At 40.0% G+C, this 27,371-nt stretch overlaps 5 protein-coding genes across 8 annotated transcripts; 2 read left to right on the top strand and 3 right to left on the bottom strand.

Annotated features, from left to right (window-relative positions):
- Positions 1–1,433: 1,433 nt before the first annotated feature.
- LOC104816449 (glycosyltransferase family protein 64 protein C5) lies at positions 1,434–5,030 on the top strand. 2 transcript variants are annotated; one of them, XM_010545289.1, is made up of 4 exons: positions 1,434–1,954; positions 2,217–2,339; positions 2,976–3,143; positions 3,237–5,030. In XM_010545289.1, the coding sequence occupies exons 1-4, from the start codon at positions 1,568–1,570 to the stop codon at positions 4,893–4,895; spliced, it is 2,337 nt and encodes a 778-aa protein (XP_010543591.1). In that variant the 5' UTR covers positions 1,434–1,567; the 3' UTR covers positions 4,896–5,030. The 2 variants fall into 2 exon arrangements, with proteins under 2 accessions (XP_010543591.1, XP_010543592.1); XM_010545290.2 differs by having other exon boundaries at positions 1,593–1,919.
- Positions 5,031–5,736: 706 nt separating this feature from the next.
- Positions 5,737–9,466, top strand: LOC104816450 (3-phosphoinositide-dependent protein kinase 1). The gene is made up of 11 exons (XM_010545292.2): positions 5,737–6,259; positions 6,797–6,977; positions 7,065–7,117; positions 7,301–7,402; positions 7,469–7,577; positions 7,684–7,762; positions 7,906–8,071; positions 8,299–8,433; positions 8,539–8,705; positions 8,888–9,110; positions 9,192–9,466. The coding sequence occupies exons 1-11, from the start codon at positions 6,089–6,091 to the stop codon at positions 9,273–9,275; spliced, it is 1,470 nt and encodes a 489-aa protein (XP_010543594.1). The 5' UTR covers positions 5,737–6,088; the 3' UTR covers positions 9,276–9,466.
- An 84-nt stretch (positions 9,467–9,550) lies between these two features.
- LOC104816451 (pyruvate kinase 1, cytosolic-like) lies at positions 9,551–13,907 on the bottom strand. The gene is made up of 17 exons (XM_010545293.1): positions 13,798–13,907; positions 13,418–13,698; positions 12,948–13,044; positions 12,581–12,678; positions 12,338–12,493; positions 12,157–12,234; positions 11,899–12,030; positions 11,718–11,798; positions 11,540–11,611; positions 11,375–11,464; positions 11,117–11,261; positions 10,931–11,019; positions 10,747–10,842; positions 10,566–10,633; positions 10,354–10,453; positions 9,992–10,051; positions 9,551–9,896 (listed from the first exon to the last, which is right to left on the bottom strand). Exons 2-17 carry the CDS (start codon positions 13,484–13,486, stop codon positions 9,744–9,746), a joined length of 1,584 nt encoding a protein of 527 aa, XP_010543595.1. The 5' UTR covers positions 13,487–13,698; positions 13,798–13,907; the 3' UTR covers positions 9,551–9,743.
- A 378-nt stretch (positions 13,908–14,285) lies between these two features.
- On the bottom strand, positions 14,286–21,785 carry LOC104816452 (phosphatidylinositol-3-phosphatase myotubularin-1-like). Of its 2 annotated transcripts, none has more exons than XM_010545294.2 (19): positions 21,535–21,785; positions 21,318–21,386; positions 21,076–21,150; positions 20,804–20,875; positions 20,631–20,700; positions 19,774–19,823; positions 19,404–19,693; positions 19,085–19,158; positions 18,934–18,997; positions 18,711–18,776; positions 17,955–18,054; positions 17,755–17,868; positions 17,201–17,370; positions 16,918–17,002; positions 16,457–16,672; positions 16,298–16,357; positions 16,144–16,208; positions 15,663–15,942; positions 14,286–15,271 (listed from the first exon to the last, which is right to left on the bottom strand). In XM_010545294.2, exons 1-19 carry the CDS (start codon positions 21,646–21,648, stop codon positions 14,747–14,749), a joined length of 2,559 nt encoding a protein of 852 aa, XP_010543596.1. In that variant the 5' UTR covers positions 21,649–21,785; the 3' UTR covers positions 14,286–14,746. The 2 variants fall into 2 exon arrangements, with proteins under 2 accessions (XP_010543596.1, XP_010543597.1); XM_010545295.2 differs by lacking the exon at positions 14,286–15,271 and adding an exon at positions 15,349–15,475 and having other exon boundaries at positions 15,637–15,942; positions 21,535–21,648.
- A 690-nt stretch (positions 21,786–22,475) lies between these two features.
- Positions 22,476–25,530, bottom strand: LOC104816453. Of its 2 annotated transcripts, none has more exons than XM_010545296.1 (2): positions 25,369–25,530; positions 22,476–24,759 (listed from the first exon to the last, which is right to left on the bottom strand). In XM_010545296.1, exon 2 carries the CDS (start codon positions 24,739–24,741, stop codon positions 22,927–22,929), a length of 1,815 nt encoding a protein of 604 aa, XP_010543598.1. In that variant the 5' UTR covers positions 24,742–24,759; positions 25,369–25,530; the 3' UTR covers positions 22,476–22,926. The 2 variants fall into 2 exon arrangements, with proteins under 2 accessions (XP_010543598.1, XP_010543599.1); XM_010545297.1 differs by lacking the exon at positions 25,369–25,530 and adding an exon at positions 25,096–25,362.
- Between the last annotated feature and the right edge of the window lie 1,841 nt (positions 25,531–27,371).

Genomic DNA, 27,371 nt, shown 5'->3' on the forward strand with positions numbered 1-27,371 from the left:
CTCGTGACATTCCTTGATCAAATGTACAAATGCAATGGCAACATCTTCTTTTGTATCAATACATGTAATGATGCTATTAGGACTATAGTTTCATGTATACCATTTAATCCTAATTTTTTTTATTTATTATATATAAATTCGATCCAAATCATCTTATAAAATCCACATATATACCAAACTTCTCTTGTAACGAAATCTCCCTTGCGTTTTTAGGAGGAGACGATCCAATAAATATTTGAATTATATTGGGAAAAATCTCCAATTCAGTTGGAAAATGACAGATCCATTATATACGATGTTGTTGTTGTTGCTGTGGGTTCGATTTTTTCTAAACTTTGAACCGGTCAGTTTTGACCGGTTTATCTATTTCGTGTGGTTTGCTGGCTACTGCGTAAGAGACTGTGGATTTACTGTCCGAGATATTATCCGACCTGTAACTGTGAGACGGATTTCACTGTTAAAAAAATATATTTGAATGATTTGATTCTTGATGTTGTTGTGATTATGACATCGCGAAATTACGCGTCGACAGAGACATGCATTAAGGATTTTATGCATTAAATCCTCATTCCTATATATATATATGTATATATTATAGACACACACATGAATTATACAGTCTATAATACAATTACTACTAAACCCTAACATGGCAAAATCTCCCAACTACTGAGCGAACTGTCCAACCACATCATTTTTGTCACATCAACATTTATTGCGAAAAATCGCCCCAAAAAAATATTTTTTTTTTTAAATTCTGAATAATTGTTAATTACAAAGGGAATATTCATCTCCGAAATTTATTTTAATGGTCCCTTACGCACCAGTAAAGGAAAGATATTATTACCAAAAGATGAAAGATTTAAAGAATATTTATTGATTACAGACGCAGTGTTTCCATGTTTGTGATACTTGCCGAAATTGTTATTTTCATTTTACTAACGTTAATATTGATATATCTATATGAAATCGCATATACTTATTTAATGGATGGACCATATAATAATTAATAAATATCCAAAACTATCTTCACTATAATATATATATATATATATATATATATATATTTTCGAACCAGAATCTATATGCGAGAAATGAACTTTTATAGCGTTACTATACGGTACATGTCCGACGTGGCGGAAAACTAGCTGGGATGACGTCACCAGCAGCGGCTGGGGTCCGGTCTCTACGCGTGCACCACCAGGAACACACGCGCGACTCGAAGAGAGCGAGTAGCTTCGTGTATTCATACTCGCGCTTGGAAAAAAATGCCAAAAAGGGAATGACTGTAATTTCCGAGAAATGCAAGGGTAATCTGGTAAAATCGCTGAGCATGCCAAGTAACGTTTGCGCTCCTGCAAAACACTCGTCACCTTAATAATATCACACGAATATGCAAAAGCCGAGGATGTATATACACACACAGAGAGAGATTCTCAGCTTCTGAAAAATGGAAAATTCAGTATAAATCAAACACGAAACAAAAAAAATTGAAATTGCCAAAAAACAAATGTATAACACCATTCGCCGCCGAGCGTAGATAGAGAGCTACGTTGCGCCTCCGTTAATGGCTGTTTCCGGAGCCGGCGAAGGAACGACGGCGATCGGTGGAAACTCCGGATTCAAAAGTGGCTGGAAACAACACTCCACCGCTCACAATCACCACCATCATCATCGTTTACATGGTCACAACTACCATAGCAGCGGCGGCGGCGGAGGAGGAGGCCGTCGTTTCACGTTCTCCGGATTCGCGTTCTTCGCGTGCTGCTTTGTATTTTACGCGTTTGTTGCCGCCGCGTACACGTGGCTGGCGTATCCCTCACATCTCCGCCGTACGGAGGGGTCGCCGTCGCCGTCTCCGTCGTCTGCAGGGTGCAGAGAAGACAATGAGGGTTCCTGGTCGATTGGCGTTTTTTACGGTGATTCTCCTTTCGCTCTCAAACCGATCGAAACAGTGAGTTATCTGTGTAATTTCGATTCTTTTAGGTGTATTTTCAAGGGATGTGTGCATTATTCAGTACGAGATTCGTGTCTTCTTAGAGAAGAGGAAATCAATTCTGGCGATCGTGTGTGTGCATTGGTACGGATCATCTAGGTTTCTTGATTTCGTCATTGGTATCGGGGTTTTTTCCGCTTTGGTGGTGCGAAGATCATCTAGGGTTTGTGTGATTGTTGAGGCATTGTTATCTGAAGCTACGAGGACTGGATCGTTTCAGGTGAATGTATGGAGAGAGAAGAGTAAAGCGTGGCCCGTGGCCAACCCTATTCTGACCTGTGCCTCAGTCACCGATTCTGGTTTCCCCAGTAACTTCGTTGCCGATCCGTTTCTCTATATCCAGGTATATATATACACATATATATATATTGCATCTTTGAATTTTCTGATAATGTGCTTGTTTCAAAAGAATCTCTTTGAACTGTTGTATTGCTTCGACTGTGTTGTGATATATTGAAACCAAGCTGGTAAGATGATTGATGTCGTATCTGTCTTGAGTTACGGTGACGAGACTGGAGAGAACTGAGAAATGTGTGCATGATGATCCTCGTGATCGGTTATTACCACAGAATGATGCAGCTCTTCAAAATTCGGTGTAACCTTTGAATCCTTTTTGCCCGCTTCTGCAACTCCTCTATTGTGATTATCTCTGATAGGCTACCGAGAAATGAATTCATGTTTATATCACAGGTGACTGCATCAGTGTTTTGCCTGTTCATTCGCTTTTGTGGTGGTAAACATGCAAAATTTGTCGCAGCCAGAACTTTCGAGTTAAGCAACAACTGGAAAAATCTTGGAAGTGGAAGTTTTATTAACCATGTGTATGAATCTCTATGAGTTTTAGTCGTTTTAGTATTGATGCTGCCTTGTTTCTTTCTGTTTCTGCTTTTGGGATCTTATTTCCGCCTCATTATTTCCATAGACTTTTTTTTTTCCGCAATTGTTGGTTTATGTGATTTGGATGGGAAAAATGGAACAGGGTGATACTCTTTACCTATTCTACGAAACCAAGAATCCGACTACAATGCAAGGGGATATAGGAGCTGCAAAAAGTGTCGATAAAGGAGCCACATGGAAACCTCTGGGCGTAGTGTTGGATGAGTCTTGGCACCTGTCGTTTCCGTTTGTATTCGATTATCACGGAGAAGTAAGATCGATATGCATGATAAACACGAACATATAAAATGCTCTATACATATTTCGGACGACATTGCTCTAATTTCAACTGTATATTTTACAGATATATATGATGCCCGAGAGCAGCGAGATAGGCGAGCTCTGTCTCTACCGTGCTGATAAGTTCCCCCTAAGCTGGAAGCTCGAGAAGGTCATCTTGAAAAAACCACTCGTCGATTCGATCATCCTCCACCATGATGGAAACTACTGGCTGTTGGGGTCAGATCACAGCAGCTTTGGGACCGAGAAAAACGGACAGCTGGAGATCTGGTACAGCAACTCGCCTCTCGGCCCATGGAGGCCGCACAAGAATAACCCTATCTATAATGTTGGAAAGAGTTTTGGTGCTCGAAATGGAGGGAGAGTGTTCCGACATGACGGGAACCTTTATCGGGTTGGCCAAGATTGCGGTGAAACTTATGGGAAACAAACACGTATCTTCAAGATCGAGATGCTTTCAAAGGAAGATTACAGAGAAGCCGAAGTCCCGTTCACTCTCGAAGTGGCACGCAAAGGTCGAAATTCATGGAACGGGATACGACAACATCATGTCGATGTGCAGAAGCTAAGCTCTGGTGAATACATCGCTCTCATCGACGGTGACAGAGTGATTTCCGGCGATCGGATGCATCGGATTCTTCTCGGTTATACTTCTCTCGCGGCTGCAACTGCTGTTACAGTGTTACTAGGGTTTCTACTTGGAGTTGTGACCTGCATTGTTCCATACAAACTGGCCCATGGATTACTATGCAGGAGCTATGACCTGCATTGTTCCTCTAAGTTCAGGCGTCTATGTTCACGCTTGAACCGAGTACCTCCTTCCACCCGAGGATCCGTCAACCCTAATTCCCCCGTCGGAAGACTGACACTCAGTTTAATGATTGGTGTTGGAGCTTTGTTCGCGTGTGTAGGTGTCGGATACATCTATGGAGGCAATGGAGCTTCTGAACCTTACCCTCTCGAAGGTCACTTGTCTCAGTTCACGTTAGTGACGATGACTTACGAAGCTCGTCTCTGGAATCTGAAAATGTACGTTAAGCATTACTCCCGTTGCGCCTCGGTGAAGGAGATTCTCGTCATATGGAACAAAGGGTCACCTCCCAAACTGACGGATCTAGACTCGGCAGTGCCCGTTAGAATCCGAGTCGAGAAACGGAACTCCCTGAACAATCGGTTCGAGATTGATCCTCTCATAAAAACCAGATCCGTTCTAGAGCTCGACGACGACATCATGATGCCCTGCGATGATATAGAAAAGGGTTTCAGAGTATGGAGAGAGTATCCGGATAGGCTAGTCGGATTCTACCCTCGTCTCATCGACGAAACTATGAAATACAGAGGTGAGAAATTCGCGAGAAGCCGGAACGGATACAACGTGATTCTCACGGGAGCCGTGTTCATGGACGCGGGTTTGGCGTTCAGGAGGTACCATTCGGAAGAGGCGAAGGCGGGTCGGGAATTTGTGGACGAGCAGTTCAACTGCGAGGACGTGTTGATGAACTTCCTGTACACAAATGCCAGTGGGACCGAGCAAGCCGTGGAGTACGTGAGACCGGCTTGGGCCATCGACACGTCAAAATTCTCCGGTGTGGCGATAAGTGGAAATACGGACGAACACTACAGAAGACGAAGCAAGTGTCTCCGGAGATTTTCTGACATGTACGGAAGTTTGTCTCATCGGAAATGGGAGTTTGATTCGAGGAAAGATGGATGGGATGTGTAGTGAATCAGGTTACTTGTAGTGCAAGCAAGTGGTGTTTTTGGTTTGATTAGATGAATTATGTAGGTGGGTTCTGACGTTCTGTAAACTTATATTAGTTTTTTTTTTATAATATCAAATAAAATTATTTTCAAATTAGGTTTTTATGTGGAAATAAAAAAGAATCTATATGGGCGCATATATGATATATAATTATATATCTATTGCACACAAATTCACTAACCTTTACTTTGAGTGCTGAATCTCTAATTAGACAAGGTGAGGTTGAAATTAACTTTTAGTATTAAATTGGTAATTTATGCGTTTCAATTAGAAAACTCACCAAGAGAAGATCTAAACTTGTTTCTCGTACACAATTTATATCTATTATATTATGATCCTATAAATACCATTTAAATTGTTTTGTATCACGTGCATTCTATATCTTAACAAACGAATTTTGGATTACATACTACCAAATCTAATATCCAATTGGCAGTTTGGATTTATTGTATCGGTTAGATAAAAAATGCCCAAACATCAAAAATTATTTTTTGAGAAAAATAATTAGGAATGGCATTTATGTTAGAGAAAATGTATATCGGTAGTTAATAACACAACACATGAACTTACACACCGAACCAAACTGAACTGATCCGACAAGAATCCGAAGGTGGGAGAAAAAAAAAAGTGATCGAACAGAGAGAGTGAAGCATTTGTTGTAATATTTATCTATCAGACGAATAGATTCTTCCAGAAATTTTCCCATCATCAAGGAATTAAGAAAATATTTATTATATGCATATTAAAAAAAAAAAAGGAACCTCCTTTATTGGTTGTTCAAAGCGTGATTGAAATGCATGTGTCAAATCTCATCTTTCTTCCGATTTTCCTCTTCTTCAGCTCCTCTCCCCTCCATCGAATTCCCCTCGTTTCTCTGCTCTTCCCAATACACACAATAAATTAGCAAATCAAAATCCTCCCTCTCTCTCTCTCTCTCTCTCCCTCTCTCTCTGCCTTTTCTTCTCGAATTTTGAAATCGGAATCCATCATCACCCTGAAAAAACAAAAGGCTCGACGCCCATCGATTGCACCCATACCCTTGCAGATCCAAATGGGTCTCTGAAAATCTTGGCTTTTTCCTCGCTCGTTGATCGTTTTTCCTTTTGTTTGATGGGTCGTCTGGAGATGTAGAAGAAGTGGGCTGTGAGAGGGAGATGTTGGCGATGGAGAAGGAATTTGATTCAAAGCTTGTTCTTCAAGGGAATTCATCCAACGGTGCCAATATATCCAGAAGCAAGAGCTTCGCGTTTAGGGCTCCCCAGGAGAATTTCACCATTCAGGATTTCGAACTGGGCAAGATCTATGGCGTTGGTTCTTATTCTAAGGTCTCTGATTTTTCTTTCAATATCTGCTTATTTCCGTTTCCTTTTAATTTTTCGTTCTCTTATCCATATGGGTCTCTACCTTAACCAATTGAATCACGATTCTTCGAGTACGCGGTTCGATTTACTTATCTGTATATTGATGGGTTTGAGTTCAAGTTTCAATCTTTCCTTTTCTCCCATAGCTTTGGTAGTCTCTGCAATGTGGGTGTGTTAATTTTGTTTTTCCCGAATTGAATCATGAAGAGGGGTTCCTCTTTCTTCGGAATTTAATCCAATGATCGAAGCTGGAAATCTGGGGTTGCTCTTCTGTATAGCATGTTTGGATTTAGTTGATTCATATCTTGATATTTTCTCAGGAGTGAGGGATTTGTCTTTAGAATTGATGAGGGATTTGTCCTTGGAATCGTTTCATTAATGGGTATTGCAACATTTATAGGTTTACCTGAATTGATCTTTTTGCTTGCCCAACACCGTTGCTGCGCGGTGTGATATCTGCGTTGGAGTTAGTTCTGATCCTTTTCTGATGTTGTAATGAAGGTTGTCAGGGCAAAGAAAAAAGACACAGGATCTGTTTACGCCTTGAAGATAATGGACAAAAAATTCATCACAAAGGAGAATAAAACAGCTTATGTTAAGTTGGAGAGGATAGTTCTTGATCAACTCGAACATCCTGGGATCGTGAAGCTGTTCTTCACGTTTCAAGATACATTTTCTCTATGTAGGTATTTCTTTTCCTTTTTTTTTTGGTTCTTGTGTTCTGCTTTGATCTTCTGTAAGTGACTTTGGTCTCGTTTATTTTGTTTAGACATGGCACTTGAATCATGCGAGGGGGGAGAGCTTTTCGACCAGATAACCAGAGTAATTACTTTTTGTGCTTTTCTCTCTTTCGGGAAATTTTAAGTTTTAGTTGAATCTAAGGGTTATTCTTGCTCTTGGATGCCGAAGAAATTCTATTCCAGAAACGATTTGAATTCCAGTCGGACATTTTCTATTCATTAGTTTGCAATGGGCACCGAACTGTATCTTCTTTTGTTTTGGCAGAAAGGTCGACTTTCAGAGGATGAAGCTCGGTTCTACACTGCAGAAGTTGTGGATGCGCTCGAGTACATACATAATATGGGACTGATACACCGAGACATTAAGGTAATTCTTTTCGCAGCAGTGAATCCCCGTCATGGTCAGTTTCTCAACAGTTTCTTGAAATGGCAGCCGGAGAACTTGTTGCTCACTTCAGATGGGCACATCAAGATTGCTGATTTTGGTAGTGTAAAGCCCATGCAAGACAGCCGAATAACCGTGCTCCCAAATGCAGCCTCTGGTAAAATGACCCGGACACTGTTTTCATTGAGGTCGGAGGTCTTTTATCGAGATATTATTGTCACATTCTGGATTAAGCCCGTTTTTTTACCCGATGTCATATACAGATGATAAGGCCTGCACTTTTGTCGGGACTGCTGCATATGTTCCTCCTGAAGTTCTGAACTCATCTCCAGCAACATTCGGGTAAGAGTTTATGAATATAGTTGAGCATATAACCATGACTTCTGGGAAAATAACAATTATAGATTTGGTGTCAAAGTTTTATGGGTTACATGCCTCTTACAGAATCCAATTTCTTTTGGTACATTTTGAACGTATTCAAACAGAAATGATCTATGGGCACTCGGCTGCACTCTCTACCAAATGCTTTCAGGAACTTCTCCTTTCAAGGATGCAAGTGAATGGCTGATTTTTCAAAGAATCATTGCCAGAGATATAAAGTTCCCTCATTATTTTTCAGATGCAGCGAGAGACCTCATTGACCGTTTACTGGTAAGAGATACCGATCTATATATGCACCGTGGGTTTGATTTTCCCGAGGGGTGCCTCAGTTCTTTTTTCTCAAGATTGTCTAGTTGTGCAATGATTTGGCTGTAATGTTTCCTTATGGCTTCTGATTGTAAGATCTCGGGGATTTGGCTGTAACGTTTCCTTATGGTTGCTGATTATTCGATCATGGGGAAATATAATATATGATTTCTCTATACGATTTAATTCAGGATTCGGATCCTGGCAGAAGACTAGGTGCGGGGCCAGAAGGTTATGCTGCTCTCAAGAATCACCCTTTCTTTAAGGGCATTGACTGGAAGAATCTAAGGTCGCAGACCCCTCCAAAACTAGTTCCAGATCCCGCGGTATAAACGTTTTATAGACTCCGAAACATCGGGCATGCATCTTAAGAAATACAGATCAAATCGGTATCTCGTGCTCTTTTTTTGATTCAGTCTTTTCATTTGCAGTCTCAGTCAGCTTCTCCCGAGAGGGATGATGGCCATGGTTCTCCATGGAACCCGAACCATGTTGGAGATGCTTCAGCCATGCAGAACGATGGGCATGGTGGTGGCCCCTCTGAATCATCGGGTTCGATAACCAGGCTTGCATCCATAGACTCTTTTGATTCGAGATGGTAAGGATTAGCAGAAACTGTCTAGAAAAAAGAGTACTCGGTGCTGCAGATCTGCACCATCATTGTTTGTGACATTTTGCGTGTTCTTACGAGTCAAAGCAACAGAAAGAAAACCTAGTATGTCGGGTTTTTTTCGATGTTGACATGGGTCGGAAGAATTTAAGCATTTTGTTTGTTGACAGGCAACAGTTTCTGGAACCAGGAGAATCGGTGGTGATGATATCAGCGGTGAAGAAGTTGCAGAAGATCACGAGCAAGAAGGTTCAGCTGATACTGACGAACAAACCCAAGATAATCTACGTCGACCCATCAAAGCTCGTCGTCAAAGGGAACATAATCTGGTCCGACAACTCGAATGAACTCAACGTCCAAGTCTCGAGCCCTTCCCACTTCAAGATCTGCACGGTAAACCTACAGCGGTTTCACTTCCTTGTTGTCTTCACCAGATCATGAGAATTCACTCTGTTTCTTCATTTGCATTCGCAGCCAAAGAAGGTTTTATCATTCGAAGACGCGAAACAGAGAGCGTCTCAATGGAAGAAAGCCATCGAGACTCTTCAGAATCGCTGAGAGACACTGCATGATTTGGCGGCTTCCATGTCCATTTGTTTCTCTCTTTATTTCATCTACCTCTTTTTTTTTCAACTGACAAAAAAACAATTCTTCTGATGTGTTTGATCAAACCCCCCTTTTGAGAAATACGACTGCTACGTTTCATAAAAAAACAGAGCCCCTATGTCGGAAGGAAGTTCCTCTCTGTTCATATCGTGCTTTAGCATGAGTTAGTTACAATGAGTTTACTTGGGATCCAAGTAAACACGTGAATCCTTGAAACTGCATCAATAAAAACACTCAAATCTGATTGGTTGGATTAATAATATCGATGGAAACAGACATCAAAATGTAATAGTAATACATAAAACTTCATAAAACATGAACGCGAAACAGAAATGAGCCGATGTTAATACAAAAAGGACGAACACAGAGACCACTTGGACGCTGTCTCACAAAGACAGGTGCGTCAGTTGATTGGATGGATCAATCGTCGAGCTCGATGATCTTCACGACAGAGTCGTCGCCGACTTTCTGGCAGATCACGACTCGGTCGTGTGGCTTTACAAGCCCTGATGCCTTGCCGTGGTCCAGAGCCACCTTCAGGATCGACTCGTTGGTCGTGTTCCTCCACTCGGCCTAAAATCATTCACATCCGAATCGAATCAATGCTCGCAACAACAACAAAAATGTATGATTTGCCAGAAAGAATCAGAGGGATTGATGGGTTTTACCGGATGCCGTGGATCGGCAAGAATAGGGAATAGGCCTCTGATAATGAGCGATTGCCTCGCCTGCATTTCGAAAACGTTAATCACCGATGATTTTTCATGTATTGATTAGAAATTAATCCGTTTTCGGTAAAGCCGAAATTCGGGTATTTGGCCGAGGTGAAATCAAGCACGGGTTCATCGCCTGGCGGTAACCCAATCTTCGATTTTCGTCCAGCGATTATCCGTACAACGGAAAACCCGAGCTGAGGGGAGGAGGGAAAAATCCAAATGGCAACGAGATCGGATACACTGGAAAACTCGGGTACCCGACCCAAAAGCGAGTTTTAAATACGAAAAAACAGAGAGAGTTCATCGATCTGTACCTCGAAAGCGCCGGAGAAAGTCCAGCGAAGTTGGTTCGATTTAAGACGAGGGATAACCACCGATATCACTGGCATCGTCGGCCTGTACTTTGCTATCAACCTTCATCCATCCATCCACACAGTATATGTATTATTAACAGAGATATCATCATCATTATCATCATCATCATCATCTGTATAAGCCATGGATGCTCATATCATATCATACTGACCTTGCAGCTCTTCCAGATGAAGTGAAGCAGATGATCACGGAAGCTCTCACTTTAATGGCAGCACGTACCTTTTCCACGTAATCATGTCCGATCCGAGATTACTTACACCGAAACAGAAATATAACCCACCCGACGGTAAATATCCGAATCAGGAAATGGAAAAGGTTTCGGGAAAGTTTACCGCGGATGAAGTGATTGATTCAAGATGAGACATCGGCTCTCCAACGTACTTCACTGTGTTCTTGAAATACAAATCTTGCCGGAATACCTTCTCGGCCTACACATTGTTCCCATAAATTTATTACTCTTGGCAGTAAGATTTTCGATCATTGATAGTAATATTCTTCGAGCCGTAAAAGAGTTACCTCTCCGCAAATCTTCCCAACCGTCGATACAGTATCGACGGGGTAAAGTCCCCGCAAAGTTTCGGCGCCTAGGAGGATAGCGTCGCATCCTGAACCACAATAACAACAATTCTTCTCAACAAAAGCATTCCGATAATTAGTATAAATATCCAAAGGTTTCCTTGAAAAATATTATCGTTTTTTTACCGTCGAGCACAGCGTTAGCTACGTCCGTTGCTTCGGCACGAGTAGGTCTCAGGTTGTCAGTCATACTGTCAACTACCCGAGTCACCACTACGGGTTTTCCCGCAACATTGCACTTGGAAAGCGCAGATTTTTGGAACAAGAACACCTGATGCCGTCGAAAGAGGCCAGATATTTATTAAGAAAGAATATATTACATCGATATGATTCGCTCGATTCATATCTAAAGCGGTATCTAACCCAAGAATGGGTAAAGAATACCTTCTCGGGGGGAAGATCTATTCCCAAGTATCCACGAGAAAGAATAATTCCATCCGCTTCTTGTAAGATTTCATCGAAATGCGTCAAGCCCTAAAATTTGATTCCGATATTAGATAAAATAAAACTACTTAAAACGGAGAAATATAAACGAAACTGAAGGATTACCTCGATATTTTCGATCTTGGCGAAGATCTGAGTTTGCCTGAGATCGCCCAACTTAGAGAGAAAATCCCGAGCCTGCATGCATATTCATATCGTTCTCTCTCGTCAAATCAAGAAGGTAATGAATACGAAAAATATCGTATATATGCAGCCGAGATTTCGCATATAAGAAGAAGCTTACATTCCGCACATCTTCGGCGTGTCGGGTATAAGACAACGACAGGAAATCTATGTTGTTTTTCACACCCCACGAGCTAATGACCTGAGAAATTACACAAATAGGAGCAAAAATGAAAATGCTTTACATAAAATCGATCATGACATAAGGGTTTAGGTTCGTAATAAACGGTCCTGAGACATGCCTGCTTATCTTTTTCGGTCAAGGTGGGTCGGTCTATACGAATATTAGAGACATGAAGGGTATACAATTGTCCCGAAAGAGTAGCTGAATTCTTCACCAGACAAACCACATCTTCACCTTCAATATCAGTCACCTAATTAATACGACGACAAATCAAGAACTGAAGTTAGCATTATAGAAGAAAAAAAACATATTGATATTTAGATCAGTTCAATCCTCCATGAACGATCCGATCTTGAATGAACAAGTAGTTATATACCTCTAACCAGACAGAAGTAGTTTCGTTTCCGGTGAACAGATACTGTCCGATGAAAATGGTGTCTCCTTTAATAACAGCCTGCAGTGGAAAAACGGGCAAAACCCGATTACGGAAACATTAGAATCATTACAAAATCTTTAAAAAAACGTATATAGATTCGATCGTGGAAAAGGAGAATGACCTTAGAAAGGCCACTGAAGTTTATAGGAAGAAGATTGGGGTTGGCTTCTTTGGTCTGATCCGCCGTTAGGACAATGGATGAACCTTCCTGAAGAGAAATGGCGGCTTCGGTCTTATTCAGAACCTGTAACTCTGGTCCAACTGTGTCAAGCATAACCTGTTTTTTCAATCCACAGCGTCAGATGACTGAAACATGTTTTCATTACAAAACTTTACACGAATTTCGTTTTTCACAAGAACTTACTGCACATAGTTTCTTGGTGTTTCTGACTGCAGATTTCAAGTTATCCAATGTCTTCTGGTGATATTCGCTATCACCCCATGAAAAATCAAAGCGTGCCACTGCAGAAACAAACGTTAAATGGATGAACACAGACTTTGTCGATGAATTAAGGACAATCAGGAAGAAAAGTGCCGCTTCCAGTCACAAATGGATCATTGAGTGGATAATATAATGACCCATTTGAGACATGATTTACATTGTCCATTAAAGAAGAAATATGCAGATTTTCCAATGTGTATATAAGTGTAGAGATTGATGTCATTATGTTACTGCAATCATGATTGAGCTCATGTACATATATGGATGCACCAGATTATATAGAGAGTACCTGACATTCCAGCTTTAAGGCAACGAGAGATGATCTCAACGGTCTGAGATTGAGGACCCAGAGTCCCCACAATCTTCGTCATCGCCGGAAATATTGTCTGAAAACACAGAGAGAGAGAGAGAGAGAGAGAGAGAGAGAGAGAGAGAGAGAGAGAGAGAGAGAGATCATCAGTGAACTCCAGACATAAAACCACCATGGAAATCTTTAAACCCTCGAAGTCCCTAAGCTCTAAAAAAAAGAACTTGAAGAACAGAACATGTCTGCTTAAACATAGATGATCCTGTTAAACTAGAGAGAGAGAGAGCGAGAGCAACAGTGAGATTTCAGACATAAAACCACCATTATTTCAGAACAAAAACCCTTGAAACCCTTAAACCCTTGAGCTCAAAGAGACAAAACACGAAGAACGGAACATGCCAGAAAACATAAACGATCACAGTCAAGCTCGCGAAACAAAGATTTCAACTCACAGGCCTGGAGGGCTCGAGAATCGAAGCCATCCTGATAGGTTCTTCGAGCATCAAGTTTGTAGAAGGCATTTTTTTTTCTTTTCCTCTTCCGCTTCTTGAATCGAAATCCACAGAGATGAATCGGAATAAGAACAAGAAGAAACTACTCCTATAAAAAGAGAGAAGAAAAACAGAGATCCAAAATCCACAGGAGCTTCTTCGCGTGGTTTTCAATCTTCCCCAATCATTGATTCTTCCTTTTTTTTCCTCCCACGGCTTTCGGCTGTATACTGCTCTTGTGTCTGTGGGAAGTGGACAATGTTTACATACAGAATTGTAAAAATATATATATATATATATATATATATGTAAATAACTCCTCTCGTGATTTTGGTACGTACAAAAATGGCGAGGGTTGACGTAGAAAGGAGGAGACACTTGTCATGAGAAGACAAAGAGACGGTGCTTTACGTGTACCATCCTCTCCTCCTCGAACCGCCGCATTTGACGTCCGGTTGGAATTGGAACCACGCCCATATATTTATATCAACTTGCAATTTAACAAAATTACTTTTTGTATCAAATATTATATTATAATACGCTATAGTTGTGATTATTAAACGTAGACTTCTCTTATGTGAAAACTTCAGACCAAAACCTGTATACCGACAAAAATGTTACAAATCAGGATAAAGGAAGACATCGAGTAATTTTCAGCAGTAAAAAAAAGGAGAGAGATTATTGGATAAATGGGCCAAAGAGGTTTTTCGACGAAAACCATCAAACAAAACCATGTTTTTCTTCAGTTTTGGTTTTCCTGTTCTGTCATGATTCCAATGGGCCCTTCCTTCACCCGCCCACATGTTTTCAATTTAAGTAACCAACCTTGTAAATTCAAACAAACGCGTAATACGATCTTTATTCTACTTTGGAGCTTCTGAGGGTGGAAAAATTTTCATGTTACAGAAACATCCCCTAGGCCGTACACGTACCAAATCTTATTGACAAAGGCCTCCCTCAAAAAAAAGAAAAGAATCGGAATTCGACTAACAAAGGAGTTAAAAAGCTTTACCAGAGACTAAGCAGTAGCTTTATTGCTTCAGACAGAGAGTCACCGCCTCTGCCTTCTGGTGACAGAGACAATTCCCCTTTGAGCCTCTCTCTATGCCATGTCCTCTATAACTTTTCTGTACAAATCCGAAGATCCCGAGACCCATTCCAAAACGCTAACGCTTTCGCTATCGCTGTGTTTCGGGCGGTTTCTTATTATTCTGATGAATTCTCTTCCCTTTCTGATCATGTCATGTCCCTGCTTGCTTATTGATTACGTCAAAAAATGAAAGACTCTTTTCATTCGGGTGGGAAGTAACTGTCGTAGATGGAGAGCCTATCAAAGGCGTCGAAGTTGGCTTTTAACCCGACAAACTGGCTTCCCAGCTGAGCACAACCCGCGTGTGGCCACCTGCATCCTCCATCCCGTGTACGCAATGGACACAAAGCTTCGCATACTCGGCCTATCGGGTTCCTGCCCTGACTGTTCCCTTCCGGCATTACTGTGATGGATACCGAGCCATCTGACTCGTCCTCATCCCGTTGGTTTTCGGACGGTCTTTTCATCGGAGGAGGGGGAGGAGTGTGAGAGAATTTCGGTGGGTTGCACTCGATGTCAACCGTGCAATCCCCTGTCTTTGAGGTGAAGTTAACCTTGCAGCCCAGCGACTGTACGGCTCGCTTTACCGCTGCACACTCCTTGGTGGCTCTGTTTGCCGATTCTCTAGCCGAGCGGCTCATCTGTCTCTCTCTCATCAATTCTGCACCCATTGACTCCATTGCAAATGACATCTCCTCAATCTTCCTTTCCGCTGCTTCGTTCTCCTGTTTCAACCAGTTTATTTGGTTAATTATAATACACTGAAATGTAAATTTCATAACATGGTAGGGGAAACTGAAGGAAACATTCGAGTTGCCTACACTTTAACGCTTGGAAATAATTTTCTCTCATATAGACGAGAGCTGAAGGGCCGACTTGGCTCAGCGGTAAAACCATTTACTGTGGGGTGCGGGTTCGAATCCACCTCTCTACATTAAAATGTAGGGGTAAGGTGATCTAGTATATTCCCTTCCCCAACACCCCACTAGATGGGGATACGAACTGGGTTGGTCCTTTATAGACGAGAGCTATGTGGATACTTTTATACATGCCCACGGAACGGAAGGAAGAAACGGACCAGGCTTCTCACCCAGGAAGGGAAGAAGGGTGAGTTACCTTCTGTGTCTCGGAGTACTTCGCTGCCATGGCTCTGCACTGGACCTCAATTTCCGCAGCACTGGCTTCCAAGGGGCAGGCCCATCGAAGGTGGAACTGAGGCCATATGGTCGGGGCTAGAGCTGCTGCGGGAGGTAGTAAGGGGCCATCAAATCTCAAAGGATCGTAAAATGGGTTACTGTGGACATGAGAGATTGCACCGGACGAACGTAGATCAGCCAAGTATGCCCACAGGCATCCACACGATTCAGAAATCCCGCATAGCTGTCTCTCCTTTTCACTGGAATGTTCACCATATAAAGTAGGGTGAGATATATACCAAAGTAAGTCTGTGCTCCAAAACACAAGTCGCTCAATTTCACACACAAAATACAGTAAACTAGGAATAGATTATATCTATAATCCTACATAAGGACTATCAGCTTTTAGAAATAAATTTCATCCCAATGTGAACCAAGAGGGAAACTAAAAGAAGACTTACCTGTTGCACAGAAAGTTTCCAAAACGACATGAAAGTACACAGTCCATGAAATCTACCAAGAAAGTCTGAAACACCACATTGAAAGGCAATGAGCACTTTGACAGGATGGAGTTCAACATGAGGTTATTAGACATAGATCAACCTTAATACATACCGAAGAAAACTCAAAAGCAGAAGGATACATCCGCAATAGCTGTGCAACACAATCAACCCACTGCAAACACAGGCATGAACATCCTATTCAGGTTCAGCCGCCAAAGAAGATCTAACCACATCAAAGAGATTATTGTAATTCCAAGCAATAGCAGCTCACCTGTAAAAATATAGGAGAATAGTTGTTCTGCCCATGCGAAGAGCTAGAAGATTGAGAGGCCATTGATGTTGTAGACTGTCGCACTGGAGATGAAGGATAGCTTGCAACAGAAGAAGACTGTCTTGGTAATTCGGTACCAGATCCAGATATGTTAGGCATTCCAACGCGATCCGAGAATGGGTGCCCAAAAGCTAGCCAATCCTTCTCGACAAGAGCCTGGTGTGTAAAGCCAGAACAATAGGAATGGCAACATAAGACAATGATGCGGTAAAGCAAAAACCTCATAAAGATTCTGATGCAGGGGAATTAGTTGCAAAGATAATACAATACAGTAGCATTCTCATCCGACGGACATAAAAAAATCCTATAAAGCTTGAAAACCACTTGACTAAACTTCTCACGCACAGAGATGGGAAAAAAAGGCACTAAAAAAAGTATTGAAACCATAGCCTAGGGAATACCTGAAACCCAGCAAATGTCCTGTAGTATGGATCAAGCAATAAGCATGCAAGAGCAACCAGCTGAGTTGTTCTGTCCCATCCATCACTGCATAAATACATCATGGCACAAAAAAAAAAAATCTACTAAGAACACCAAACTGTCTTTCTCAATCATTTTATGCAATCTATATATATTAAGTCTACACCTCAAGAAAATGCATCTCATCTTATCACAAGCATCACAACTTATATCCAAGCAAAACAGTTGGTGAGATTATAATTATATGACCTCAAGATAACTAACCTGCAGTGCACAAGAACAGATGCAGACTCCATAGCAACACGTGCAGCAATCCATGCTGCACCAGCTAAGACGCTCTGGACATGTATCAACCAACCACTATCTCCGAGTGTGGATACTGATGCAGACATACTGCTGAGATTACCTCCGCTCCATGACCAACCACCATGTCTCTGCAAATTCCAGTCCCACATAAACAGATACAGCATCAGTAGAAACGGAAGAGACATATGACAGATCATGGTATATCACTATAATGAAATCTATCAAAGAAGATAGAGTCTAATGATTGCATTAAGAACTCCATCAACCAAAAAAAAAAAATTATGACACGGCAATAGCGGTGAATGTAGCGAACTTTCACATAATAGTTATGTGAAATTATGTCCATATCTCAAAACTTCACTCAACAACACACATCCAATTTCACGTCTGAAATACCTGAGGGTTAAATGATAGTTAGAAAAACAATGTGGGGGAACAAAAAGTAGTTAAACTGCTTACAGATATCAACAAAAATTACAACTACAGAAAGTTCCTAGGTATTCGGTGCTTACCAAGAATGATGACATCCCATCAGATGATGTTGTGCCATGCATATCTACATAATCCCTAAGACGACAGAAGCTCTCTCTCATACCATGTATGTTATCTATTCCAAAGAAAACAATCTGAAGAAAGAAAACCATAATAAAAACCAAACAATCTCCCAAGAGCAAGGCTTTCAGCATCAAAACGACATAGATCAGTTACAGACTTCGGATTGAAAATAATTTGATGAAGATTCTGAGCCACCTCCCATTGCTCCATTTGCTAAAGCATTTTTCCTAGGTCTCGCATCTGCTATATAAAGCTTCCTACAATGTAAAAACAAGATCAGTTCAGTGCATCTTTTCTTAATTCACCCAAAGAAAAAAATAACCGTATTGGATGTAACCAGTAATTGAAAGTGAATTTCAGTTCTAACCAAACAGAGGCCTTTTGATGTATCAGATCTCAGAGAATAATATAAAGTTCAGCGATATCAAGAAGAATTGTAATTTCTAGTTGTGAAGAGCATTCATGATTAATATGCTTTTTACTTGCATTCTACATAAATATTGACAACATAATTATGCAAGAAATGCAACCACCAACCATGTAGAACTAAAAGATGACAAATTAGTTCTCAAATCCAGATGGTTAATGTTCAATCAAATGGAGAACTCAGTTCATATAAACTAAATTTAATTTCTCTTATAATTAAATATATGATTGATATCTTAATATAATAAAAAAACATTTGGAATAAGAAATTTTTTTGACATGACAAGCTTAAGGGCATTATGAGAATCAACAAAGAAACCCTAATACGAAGATTTGGAACCATCACTATTTGATGTGTTGCCAAGCTTATCTTCATGTATTATATCCTTCATGCATGCACAGTACCACTAATCCATGTCCCATGATACTAATATAAGATGTTACAACAATGCTTGTTCATATATATATATAAACCTCACAAACTCACCTTCGTGTTCCATCACAAGCAGCTAGCTGAGTGCAGAATGAAGCAGCAAGCTTCTCATCATAGTTGCTGCGGAAAAGTGGACAAAATAAATAAAGAATGACCAATTCAGGAAGCAGGAGCAGGAACAGAAAAGTTCACAATGTACAGTCTCAAGGACTTGGAGATAAAAACTGAAAGTAAATTATCGTCCTCATGTCCAGACATAATATTTTAACTTCTATACCTCCTCATGTTCATCATAAGACCAACTAAAGGTTGGGATGAGCGTGCAAGCACAGCTCCACCTCCTATCATCAAGACCAGAAAACAGCATGTCAATCCGGAAGCTACACCAACAAAATTGAAACAAAAGCAAACAGAACCCGGGATTCTACCTGGCTGACACCACGTAATCACAGGTAAACGGCATCTTGCCCGAAAAGTAGATGCCTGGAGTAGCTCTTCATCACTGGCACCAGCAGAAATGTGTTAACTTGCTTTTCATGACTAACAGCTAAAAGTGGTTGTATTGCATCTATAACAGAGACGAACCAAATGATAAAACAAGGTTATAATGAAGCGGAGTTTTTCCTGTTAATTGGGAATATACGAGTGAAGCTCTCACTACAGTTGAACACAGATGTATTGTTAACAACTCTAGAGGGGGCATTGGTAGAATTCTTTTGTTCCTCTATAAGGATCTCAGTGGCCTACCTTATGGATTTTGGAACCATCAAAGCAAACGGATAAGTTTGACACAAGTTATAACTGGAGTTTAAACCAGTTATCCGCCACATCTCATTGGACAATGTGAATGATCCATCTTCAATCATATCCACTGACGCTCGTAAAGAACTTCTTCCGAGAAGACGGAAATATTCATTCAGTAATCTTTCCTTTGGATCCGTGTTACAGAATTTGGAAGGCCCGCATGCAAAAGTATAAAGATCCCAGATTCTCACTGGCTTGCTACACCTCAATAATGCATCAAACACCGCACGTCTCTGCAAAAGTTTGTTCATAAAATCATATAGAGACCAATAAAGAGTTGCAATGAGCAGCATAGGAGGAAGGAGAATTTCACCTGCTTGGTTCGTGGACGAAAACCATAGACAATTATTCTCATATCTTTGCCTACAAAATCCAAGTGGTTTACAACATTTATGCCTTTTGAAATTTCAACAGAAGTTATAAAATCATCGACAAAGAAGCCTTCAACCAACATCTGCCAGGTAATGTCCACTGACAAACACAAGTATTGGCAGGAAATAAGAACAGAAAACAGAAACCAAAACGAAACAAGGTATCATTCATTCACCAAAAATATGTGTGCACAGGTACTTCATGCCACAAGCATTAACGATAGCATTGCCTTGTCTGCCATCTTCTTTTATTTTGGTCAAATTTAACACATTTTAGTTAAGATACGAGGTAAGAAGGTGAATGTGGCTGGTCCAAGCATAAGATACACATAAAAAATGATCATTTTTTCAAATACTATCACATATCCAAGATATGATGTACAACAGGTCTAGAAAGAAGATGACTAAGTAGCAGAAATGGTACAAGCAGTGTCTACACCAAGAATGAAAGAAATTGTACGCTCAGTAGACGGAAGCAAGACTGGTAATACATGGTCACTGAAAACAAAGAACTGAGAACAGGTCTTCGTAATTCACTGGGTAAACAGAAGTTGCAACCCTAAAAATTGAAGAACCCAAAGTACAGGATTACAGATGATGCAAACCCATCCATTTTAGACCATCTGCTACCTCAATATACCATATTCCTTTCGAACAAGTTCTAGCATGGGAATAGAACTCCCAACAGATATAAGAAAGCCTCGGACATGATAAAACGTTCTAGAAAACTTTCAGCTAGCCTTGCAAACTAACAATAGTTGCTCAAAATAAGCTCTAGAAAAGAATAAGCAGAACATACCAGTGACCTGTAAAAGACGTCTTGGCAGATTCTTCTCAGATTGACGAGTATTCGATTGGATTTTCTGCACCTAAGTATGAAACAGAAGATACACACAAATAATCGCATCAAACTCCGGATACTAACTCATCAATTTTATCACATAACTTATCCCCAGAGATATAACAACTGACCATTTTGCTAAACTTCTCGATAGTTGCCAACGGAATTGTACCGAGTGGAATAATCTTTCTGGTTCCTTCACTCTTTACGAAGAAAAACAAAGAATTCATTGATTGTAAGTATCAGGGTTCCTTCACATTCTTCAATGCATAACCATTACACTGACTAGCAGAGTGGATCAAAATGAAGTCAGAAGCAATCTTTACGTGTGATGCATCCAGGTAAATATTGTAATGACTTGTCACACGCACCAAGAAGAAATAGAAGAAAGACCAAATCATACCAAGAACAGAATACGAAAATTGGTCACCAAAAGGGTCCCAGCCTCATCCGTGTTCATGAGGACAACTCCGTAACCCTGAAACCAAATTCCTAAATCAAATCAATCCGGAGAAACTCGGCGCAAAACATCCATGTCCACCTAAATTCTTTTTAAAATATTGGTACCAAGGCAACCATTACCACAACAGGGAGTAAAAAGAAATCGAATTAAAAACAATAAATTTCATTACAAAGAAGACTTACCTCGACGATTACCCTCTCTTCTTCAAGCAAGCAATCCAAATTCCCAAAAGAAACCGACCGCGAAACCGGCTGGCCCCCATCAATAGAGAACAAGAACGCATTAAATCCTCGACCAATTATACCAAAAATACGTGTAATTTCAAGTTCATATATACATTAACTCACAGAGGGGGAAGACGGAGAAAACCCTAGAATTCGGAGAATTCAGAAGCAATACCTCGATTTTGGTCCACTCAAGCGCGTCCCAGCTACCGGTACCCTCCATCTTCTCCGACTCCGACGAATCTTGGAGCGACCGTGATCGACCGGACGGTGGCCTCGGCGCCGTCATAGCACGGCGGAGAGAGAGAGAGAGAGAGAGAGGCTCCTTCCCCTGCCGCTCAACGGATTTGTTTACGCTGGCTTTTCGCCACACGACACACGGAATACGACGCAGTTTCTGTACGGCCTCTTTCTTTCCTAAACTACTAAAATTTGATTTTAAAGACGAGAAGTCCACGAAAACAAAATTAATAGGAAGAAAAGCAAAAAAAGGATGAATTTTGTTTATTTTAGATTATTAACATTTAGTTCCTATTTTAATCCAAAAAATATTGGAATCATAATTAATATCTAACATTACTAAAAAATTAAAAATCTGGATAGGAATCTTCAAATTTTCTAATTTTTATATTCATGTGTGAAGAGTTATATCAATATATTAAGATAAAACGATAGAATATTTTATTAAATTTCAGAAAGAAAAAAAATAATTCTGATGATTTCTATTAAAAGAGACAATAATTAAAGATTAAACCTTATCTTTTGAGCTCATATCAAATTGTAACCTTTATACTAAAATCAAAACAACTCTCAAAATTTAATCATATCTTTTTATTTGAATTATTTTTAACCATCAATCATATCAAACTAACAAATGTTTCTATTGCGTTATCCATTCAAAGAAATTCGATACAATATAGAAATGTCTTTCTGTATTCGTTTATTTCAAATGTTAAATAGAACTGGGCTTAAAATAGTTCAAACTAAAACATTGGGTTTCATAATAAACTTTAAAAGTTTAGGGGTTTTAATTTGATTTCCATATCCCCAACTAGAAAAGCCCGCAACTTTGAATCTCTTGCACTTTTTACCCGAACTTCTCAAATTGAAATAAAAAGTCCAAAATCGGAGAACTTTCACCAAGCATCAGACATTGTTGAAGTTTGGGGTACAAAAGGCCAAAACAAATCCAAATCGGCATTTCCTCCGATTCTTCTCTGTAGCCACAAGGCATTCACAGAATCAAACTCAACCCAAATGATGATTTTATGTATATAAGCAGTATACTTCGCCACAAAAATTCATAGAGAATATACACTGACTCATCATCTTGATCCTAGGAAGCGTCAGAATTTCCAATCCAAGACCATGACAGACAAAGGAAAAAGATGGAATAGCTTGCTTATACCTCTCATCCATGTCGGATAATGTATCCTTACCAGAAGTACTTAAACTACTTTCCATCCTCCGGCTTGTGAGGGCTGGTCCGAAGCAATGTCCTGAGGTTTGGTCCCCGATGGTTCATCGCCAGTTTCTCGAGGTATATATCCATGGAGATGGAGAGGATTCACTTGCTTTCAGTTTCCAGACATTTCCCAATGGTTCTACTGCTGGTACACTCTTGCAGAACCTTGGCATTAAGCTCCCGACCGTATCTCCAGACATAGTTCAGGCCGACAAGAAGCTCGGTAATGGTGGCTTCTGTCTTCTGCTGGTTTGCAAAGTAAAGGGTCTGCACCAAAACTATGTTTGTCCTGGACACCAAGCTCTGATGCTCGTAACTCCTCTCGGATTGCCACTTTATCATACTGTGGGCCAATGGCGCGAGCCATTCCAGGATTCCCAACATTGCATCTGTCCATTCTTTCGCTAGCATGGGATCGTAAACCGTCAAAGAGGTCAAGCTCTTTGAGTATGGCTTTAGCTTTTCCCTCAGAGAAGCTCGCAAGCTTGCCGGTAACATGTTGTAAAGGTCATCTCTTGCATCATCACCTATCAAGTGAGGTGATGCCACAAATCTCTCTATCACGATAATGACGTTTGCGTAGTGTAATGCCAGGCAGGCAGCACCCAGGGTATCGGGAGGAGCATCTAACAGCTTTGGTCGTGACTGAAATGCCGAGTTATCCATGTGAGCAAAATCAGAGTTTCCTTCGGGGAGATGGTGATGACGTCGTTCTGCACTACTATTTCTAGCCCCATTCTGGATCCGAATGCTGAGAGGAGTAATCCCGTCTTGAGAAACCATGCAGCCTTTAAACGGTCCCACTTGAGTCAACCGGTTGGTTCTTGAGTGGTGTTTTTTCCCCGAAGAGATGGGCGACATTTCAGGGGTCTGCCCCATTTTCTTGCCGTTTTTTCCCATACCGAGGATCGGGCCGGATTTTGCAGTGAGCTTTCCGAGTGGACCCGAGTAGAACTTGAAACGTTTGTTCTTTTCTGGAGCAAGGGGACCTGATTTAGGAGGAGAGGTGCTCAGAGGACCCGAAAGAAAATCGCTCATCTTTGTGGATCTTGCAGTAAGTGGACCAGATGTTGGAGTTGTATATCTCCCAAGGGGACCAGAAGCAAATCTGGGAAGACTGCTGGTCTCGGATTGATGTGGCAAAGCTTGAGAAAGTGTAGAAACCGAATGACTACGACCAATGAAATCAGAATCCACCGAGCTTAACTCGCTTGCCTCTGTTGCGTAATGAATGCCAAAAACATGTTTAATCCTACTAAATATCGTGAAACTCGATCTAGCCAAGAGAAGCACAGTGTAATCATAAGTCCGGTTCCATAGAGACACCTCCCGCAAATTCTTCACTTCCTGTCGTTTCCAAGAGACTTTTTTCTGGTACTCCAGTAAATTCTCGGATGCAGCCTCACTACACATCATTCTCTTATAAGTTTGTTCAAGATCCGCCAGAATTTCCGTCTCCTGGTACAGACTTGCATTAACCGAGATAAAATGTTCAAGTTTCTTCACCTTCCTGTCCATTTTCTTCCACCCAAACTGCCATCCATATGGGTCAGCACCTTTCTTGATCATGTCACTGAAGCAATTCTCAAAGCTCTTCAGACTCGGGTGCTCGCATTTCCTCGCGAGCCTTGCCACAGCTCTCGCCACATTCTCCATATTCTCCATCAACTCCGCACATACTAAACTTACTATGAAATTATCGTCTTCGGAGACAAGCTTCTTTATCCCCACGGAATTGGTAATCTCCTCTCTAAGCCTTGCGATATTCTTTTCGCTTAGAGACTGCCATAGATGAACCAGTTTCGACATCAAGCTTGCAACCTCGAAAGCCAACATTCCAATCACCGCCTTATCCGAACTGCCTTCATGCTTTTTCGGGAGTCTCCACAGATTACGGAACCATGATTCAGCCACCATCTTCTCAGGCAAGGAGCTCTGAATAGCAGGAAACAAAACAATGAAACCAACACAATTACCATAACAATCACACTATGCCATCATCAACTCAAGCAATTCGCTAAATCGAACAATAAGGAGCCCTGAAACAATCCAGACAACGGAAAAAAATTGGATACACCCACATTTACATCAAGGGTCTTGAACTGAAATCAAATTGGGTACACAACCGACATGAAAAACATGACAGATTCACTAAAACAACCAGGAAATTGAGAAATTTACAGAAGATCCGCAACAGGAAAGAAGAAGAAAGAAACGTCCAGATATCGGAGTATATCACGAGGAAAAAAAGCAAGAAGAACTGGAATTTACATGGATTGGGGGTAATCTAGCTGCAGAACACAAGTTACCAAGCAGGGCCCGAGCAAGATCTCGAGCTCATAATGCAACACAGCTTCACAACTCGAAGTTATGGGCACTCGATTAGAAGAAGCCCGACACAAATCACTTAACACCCATGATTCCAAACAGAATTTTCGGCATACCCAGGAACAGAACAAGAGCAGAAACAGACAAAATCGTTGAAACCCCTACACAGAAAGCGCATAACACAGAAACAGTTGGTGAAAAAAAGAGGGAACTTACCGATCATTCGATGGAATATATGAATCAGAGAAAAATCTGAAAAAGCGAAAGAAATTTAGAGAGAGAGAGAGCAGCGAGGAAGATGCAAATGGAGACTAGAGCCACATGGAGACAGAAAAGCATAAAACTTTGGAGAGAGAGAGAGAGAGAGAGGAGAGGAGAAGGAGAGAACGAGTGAAGTTAAAAGTTCATAAAAGAGTCCTAACTTTCCTATTTCAATTTTTGTTATACGGTCCTCTTATTTTACTAAATTTTTAATTGTTGCCCAAAATATTGGTGATAGTCCACCAACAACCTGTTAAAGTATGGAGAGCCGGCCGGCGCCACCTTTTTGTCCGGAACCAAAAGATGGTAATTTTCGCCTTTAGAATATGTGGAATTACATAATAAAAACTTACCTCAAATGCACGTGATAAACTCTAATACGATCATTAAAATTTTATATCTTTGAAGGAAAGATACCTTATAATCTGTGCTTCTCAATTTAGAAAAATATATTATGAGATATTACAAAATTATCTTTAGCATAATATTGAGCAACCATATCATTTAAATTCTATTATATAATTTACTTAGTACTAAATATATTAACACGATAATAAAAATTATATATAGAAATTATATGTGTAAAAGGTGTTAAAAAATAAATAGTGATTTCATTCCATTTGTAATTTTGGAATGGTCAAAAAGATACGAAAGTATTGTATTCACACGTTTGTAACTCAACAAAATAGTGAAAAAGCTGTTTGGTCAGCTCACACTTCCCATTTTTTTTTTTGTCATTTCCTATTAAATAAAATTTGGTCGATCGCACAATACTTCAATTCTATGTCATTTCCATAATATTTTAGAATATATTTTCTATAATTGCATCACCGTATCATATCCAAAACATAATGCGCTGCGAAATTTTATAATCATTGAGATAAAAACAGAAAATTTTATAAATATCAATTTATATTCGTATTAAATCATAAAATTAAATTCAATAAAAATATCTGCATAACTACATTATATATTGATGTGGAAAGAAATGCATAAAAAAATATTGTTTACTGTGAATAGAAATCACATTGACGGAGTCATCTTTGGGGGTCTATTTTGATCATAATTTAAATATCGAGGCGTAAGATGTCAACGAGAAATATATGGGGGCAACCGGAAAATACGATTGGATCTAATTTATTTTCCCCGTGACGAAGAAGAGTACGAATATATAAATTTAAAACAATATAGGGACCAAAGTGTAAAACTTTGAGAAAGGAGGAGATCCGTCACAATCATTAATGGTAAGCACGCGGAAACTTGTCGTTTTTACAATTTTAACCATCGGGTCGGGTTGAATTCGGTTCGGTCCCAATAATGTCGAGGACCCCACAAGTTTTTAGTATTATTAAAACCCACCCCACATCTTTTCATTATGCTCCTTTTTGACCAAAAATATTTGGGTTGATTATTTCGTTCAATTGTTTACTCCATTAAAAATAAAGTTAGTTACAAGTTTTCATTCTGAAAATTCAGGTATTTTAAGTTCTAAAGAAAATTATTATTATTATTATAGCGACAATAGAGTAATTATATATAAATATCATTTAAAATTTAAAAAGATTTAATACGCCTCACACCGTCGGCCAATACTTCAAGTTAATGTCAACGCAATAAATAAGATTATCCTCTTAATTAAAATCTCTTAATTTACTTGTTCAGAATCACCGTTAAAACAACATAAAAATATTTTTCATATTAATTGAAAATTTAAATTAACAGACCTAACATTAGTAAATTTGATTATAGCAGGCTTAGTAAATCTTGGTTGTAATTAAAAAACAAATATATGAGAAATATTATTCGGTTGAAACGTTCTAGAACTATATAATCATATGATAATGTGGATATGAAAGTCTAATTATAATACGGATTCCCTAACGTGACTATAAACAACACATGTATCTATAAGACTTCTAACTATTCATTTACATCATTTTAAAATGATATTTTTTATT

The sequence above is a fragment of the Tarenaya hassleriana genome, unplaced genomic scaffold, assembly GCF_000463585.1.
Source record: "Tarenaya hassleriana unplaced genomic scaffold, ASM46358v1 Cleome25, whole genome shotgun sequence".
Classification (NCBI taxonomy): Eukaryota; Viridiplantae; Streptophyta; class Magnoliopsida; order Brassicales; family Cleomaceae; genus Tarenaya; species Tarenaya hassleriana.

What these genes read in the sequence shown, in the direction of transcription:
- LOC104816453 (XM_010545296.1), bottom strand. Translation starts at nt 24,741, where the DNA reads ATGGTGGCTGAATCATGGTTCCGTAATCTGTGGAGACTCCCGAAAAAG.
- LOC104816449 (XM_010545289.1), top strand. Translation starts at nt 1,568, where the DNA reads ATGGCTGTTTCCGGAGCCGGCGAAGGAACGACGGCGATCGGTGGAAAC. An exon ending in ATCCGTTTCTCTATATCCAG is followed by an intron (nt 2,340 to 2,975) that starts GTATATATATAC and finishes AAAATGGAACAG; the next exon opens with GGTGATACTCTTTACCTATT. An exon ending in TATTCGATTATCACGGAGAA is followed by an intron (nt 3,144 to 3,236) that starts GTAAGATCGATA and finishes TATATTTTACAG; the next exon opens with ATATATATGATGCCCGAGAG.
- LOC104816452 (XM_010545294.2), bottom strand. Translation starts at nt 21,648, where the DNA reads ATGACGGCGCCGAGGCCACCGTCCGGTCGATCACGGTCGCTCCAAGAT. An exon ending in TTCGTCCACGAACCAAGCAG is followed by an intron (nt 19,694 to 19,773) that starts GTGAAATTCTCC and finishes AAACTTTTGCAG; the next exon opens with AGACGTGCGGTGTTTGATGC. An exon ending in GGAAACTTTCTGTGCAACAG is followed by an intron (nt 15,943 to 16,143) that starts GTAAGTCTTCTT and finishes TGAACATTCCAG; the next exon opens with TGAAAAGGAGAGACAGCTAT.
- LOC104816451 (XM_010545293.1), bottom strand. Translation starts at nt 13,486, where the DNA reads ATGCCTTCTACAAACTTGATGCTCGAAGAACCTATCAGGATGGCTTCG. An exon ending in TAGATCTTCCCCCCGAGAAG is followed by an intron (nt 11,262 to 11,374) that starts GTATTCTTTACC and finishes CGACGGCATCAG; the next exon opens with GTGTTCTTGTTCCAAAAATC. An exon ending in TTGCCGATCCACGGCATCCG is followed by an intron (nt 9,897 to 9,991) that starts GTAAAACCCATC and finishes GAATGATTTTAG; the next exon opens with GCCGAGTGGAGGAACACGAC.
- LOC104816450 (XM_010545292.2), top strand. Translation starts at nt 6,089, where the DNA reads ATGTTGGCGATGGAGAAGGAATTTGATTCAAAGCTTGTTCTTCAAGGG. An exon ending in TCAAGATACATTTTCTCTAT is followed by an intron (nt 6,978 to 7,064) that starts GTAGGTATTTCT and finishes TATTTTGTTTAG; the next exon opens with ACATGGCACTTGAATCATGC. An exon ending in GACTCTTTTGATTCGAGATG is followed by an intron (nt 8,706 to 8,887) that starts GTAAGGATTAGC and finishes GTTTGTTGACAG; the next exon opens with GCAACAGTTTCTGGAACCAG.